This window comes from Wasmannia auropunctata, unplaced genomic scaffold, assembly GCF_000956235.1.
Source record: "Wasmannia auropunctata unplaced genomic scaffold, wasmannia.A_1.0 LD336085.1, whole genome shotgun sequence".
Classification (NCBI taxonomy): domain Eukaryota; kingdom Metazoa; phylum Arthropoda; class Insecta; order Hymenoptera; family Formicidae; genus Wasmannia; species Wasmannia auropunctata.
Window position 1 is genome coordinate 1169636 of NW_012026805.1, and position 3530 is coordinate 1173165.

General features: G+C 32.3%; 1 protein-coding gene across 1 annotated transcript in view; it reads right to left on the reverse strand.

Moving 5' to 3' along the window:
- The window catches only part of LOC105448532 (putative fatty acyl-CoA reductase CG5065), a 44540-nt gene that overhangs the window by 7392 nt on the left and 33618 nt on the right, over nucleotides 1-3530 (reverse strand). Inside the window, exon 2 of the mRNA XM_011687179.1 lies at nucleotides 2366-2642. Coding sequence (XP_011685481.1) covers nucleotides 2366-2614 — 249 coding nt within the window. The 5' untranslated portion in view covers nucleotides 2615-2642. The remainder of the gene's footprint in view (nucleotides 1-2365; nucleotides 2643-3530) is intronic.

Consider the following 3530-nt stretch of genomic DNA (forward strand, 5'->3'; position numbering starts at 1 on the left):
ACGCACACGTCACACGCACACGCACACGCACACGCACACGCACACGCACACGCACACACACACGCACACACACACACACACACACACACACATACTGGGTGTCCTCAGTATAAAAATTAATATCTCGTTAACGATTGCGAATTTTGCAAAATGGTACAGGACTTTTCTGTTCAGTTTCATCTGCTATACCTGCCCACGAGGTCTGGTGCGGTTATTATGGAACACCCTGTATATATATAATACATGTATACAGTACACTGATACAGCTTTGAGCAAAAGTATTGCGCACCTTATTAACCATTATTTGACGTTTAACTTAAAAATTGATTATGATATTTGTTGTTAATTATTCTTTGTTTTAAGAACCCTTTAAATTTACGTATATAAATGCCGGTAATCAATAAAAAACAAATAAAAAAGTAAAAGAAATCCAGCAGGGACGGAAACATCTTTATAGAAAATATAGGACTTTCTTTCTACACCCAGAGCTTCTGGGGATGTGGTTCCACAGAATTCGGGGTATTTAAAAAAAAGTATTTGTAAAGAATAAATATAGAAGAATATATGTAGAAAATATATTTCGCACAGAAAAGTCAAAAGTCTTGTAAGTCTTGAATTCTAGATGAATGAGAAAAATATAAGTATACTTTTAAGATATTTTTGAAATATTTTTGAGCTCAAGACTCTATTCACTATTATTATATTGCATATTTATAAATATGTAATATAGAGTATCTTATTTATATATCTGTATATTTATTAATTTTAAATCATACATATTAATTATATATATTATGTAATATTATAATTTAATATATAAAAATAAATATAATATATAACATATATATTTATTCATTAAATTTATTATTTATAACAATTAATTATATATAATTTATATATTGAATGAAATAACGGTTTGATATATTTAATATAGTTTAAGACAATTGTGAGAACGGCGATAATCGCGACCTTTCGTCGTGGATATCGATGACAACTTGACACTTTAGACATAAGCGTGCTACAGATGAATATTTAAGGCGCCCTATGCGAGGTTGTGTGAATCGATATTACATTAATTTAACAAGTGCGTACGCTATTACGTCCATAAGGGATCTGGCGCGAATGCGATGAAATTAAATTTACATAAGAATACCGACAAAGTAAGCTTCTACGTCAAAAGTTTCCGTAAGATGTTCCATGAGTTGTGCACATTACAGAGTTATTCAAAATCGAATGTCCTTAATATACCTAAAGCGAATATTTTTTTTAATTTTCCCGAAACTAAAGCTTTCAATAAGTTTTGCGGTAAATAAGAAATATAATATTATAGCGCAGAGTAAACACATAAAAAATTCTGTTTTAAACGAGTTTAATTGTCGTATATATAATTTTCAACACACAAATATATATAGCTCCCATCAAAAGTTCCGCACCGCCTAAATGATTTCTGAATAGTTAGAAATAGGATTGAAATTTATAGGGATATAATGGCACCATAAAATCTATCATTTTACTTCAAAAACACCCACTTTAATCTCCTCCCCCTCACCCCGAGGAAGGAATCTTAAATGGCAAATAAGGTCAAATTCTGAATGGGCTTTTTAAGAGGAGAACAACGCGAGCTGATCGAGGTCTCTACGATTCTTTTTTGCAGAGTTATTTAAATATTGGTGCTATTTAACGCTAACGAGGACGTGAGTGACACAGGCAGAGATCAGGACCCCTGCAGTTCGTCAGTCCCGCGGTATTTAACGACTTCATACACTTCCATCCACTCTGCAGGAACATGCACAAAGCCTTATGTCTTTCTCACGTGGGCCTCGCTAGCGCTAAACAGCACCAATATTTAAACGAGCATAACTCTGTGAAAAAAATTGTATAGATCTCAATCACCCCGTATTGTTCTCGTCTCAAAAAGCCCTTTCAAATGTTCTCATTCGAGACACCAAATTGATAAGATATATATAAAATGCGGACACGCCAAGTTTTTGCTTCACTGTGATTCCATTGGTCATTTTAGTCACTTTAAGCCTGTTTTATGAAACTTAAAAATATTTGGAAAGACTGGCATTAAACTTTTGCTGCATGTACTTTTAAATGGTTAAACGGTTTTTAAAAAAAAATTTTTGTTTCTATGTCTAATCAAATACTTAGCAACTTGTATGATCTCGTATTTGTTTTTGGACAATTATTTGTTAAAATAATATTTTTGGTTTAGGAAGGATGTAACGTACGATACTTTTTTATATACTTGGCGTAATCTTTTCTTTTTTAAAAAAGAGTTTTGGTAGGATTTTTCTATTCGAATTATAGACCCAACTTATTTATGAATAACTAAAAGTGTTAAATGTGTATATATACGAACGGGATTGTTCAGTAGTTCCTTAAAACGTTCCTCGACGGTCTGCCCCTTTTTTGGACGGATGAGAACGAAAATTGTGGCCACCCGGGGACACGAGCGCAGCAGCTTTTCCAGAAGAGCTTTTCCCAAGAAACCGGTAGCGCCAGTTAAGAGGATCACCGTCTCAGCGAAGAACGTGTCGATCGAACTTCCCCTCGAGTGAGCCTCGTCGTGTGCGTGTCCTGAATTGGTTTGTGCGTTCGTCGTACCCATTTTGATGTCTATTTCAGGCTCTACACAACTACAAAAACAAATGAGAAAATAAATTAGTAAATCGTTTCAATATTAATCGCTATAATATATGTTTTTCCAGAGCATAAAGATTTTTTTCTATTTGAAACTTATTGTCATATTAAATAAAGGTATTTTTTTTGTGTGCGCATTTACAAAGTTTGATTAATTCAACTTTAAATTTAAAAAATATATATATTATATATTATTAGAAATAATTAGTCGATCGACGTCGATTTGACTAATCAATTATGCGATTCCCTAAATGTTTAAATGTAAATTCGATTAATATTTTTTATATAAACAATATTTATAATATTTTATATATGAACAAAAAGCGATTGGTCGAATTGACGTTGATATATGAACAAGGAGCGACTGGTCGAATCAACATTGATCAACGTCGATTCGACTAATCAATTATGATTTCCTAAATGTTCAATGTAAATTCGATTAATATTTTTTATATAAACAATATTTATAACATTTTATATATGGACAAAAAGCGATTGGTCAAATTGACGTTGATCGACGTCGATTCGACCAATCGCTTTTTGTCCATATATAAAATGTTATAAATATTATTTATATAAAAAATATTAATCGAATTTACATTGAACATTTAGGAAATCATAATTGATTAGTCGAATCGACGTTGATCAATGTTGATTCAACCAGTCGCTCCTTGTTCATATATAAAATATTACAAAAATATTGTTTATATAAAAATATACATAATAAACATTTAGGAAATCACATAATAAATCAACACGCAACACACTCTCGCACAGACTGACACACACCCATCCATCCAACATACACAATATCCAACACACACACGCACACGCACACACACACACACACACGCGCACACACACACACACACACACTATATATA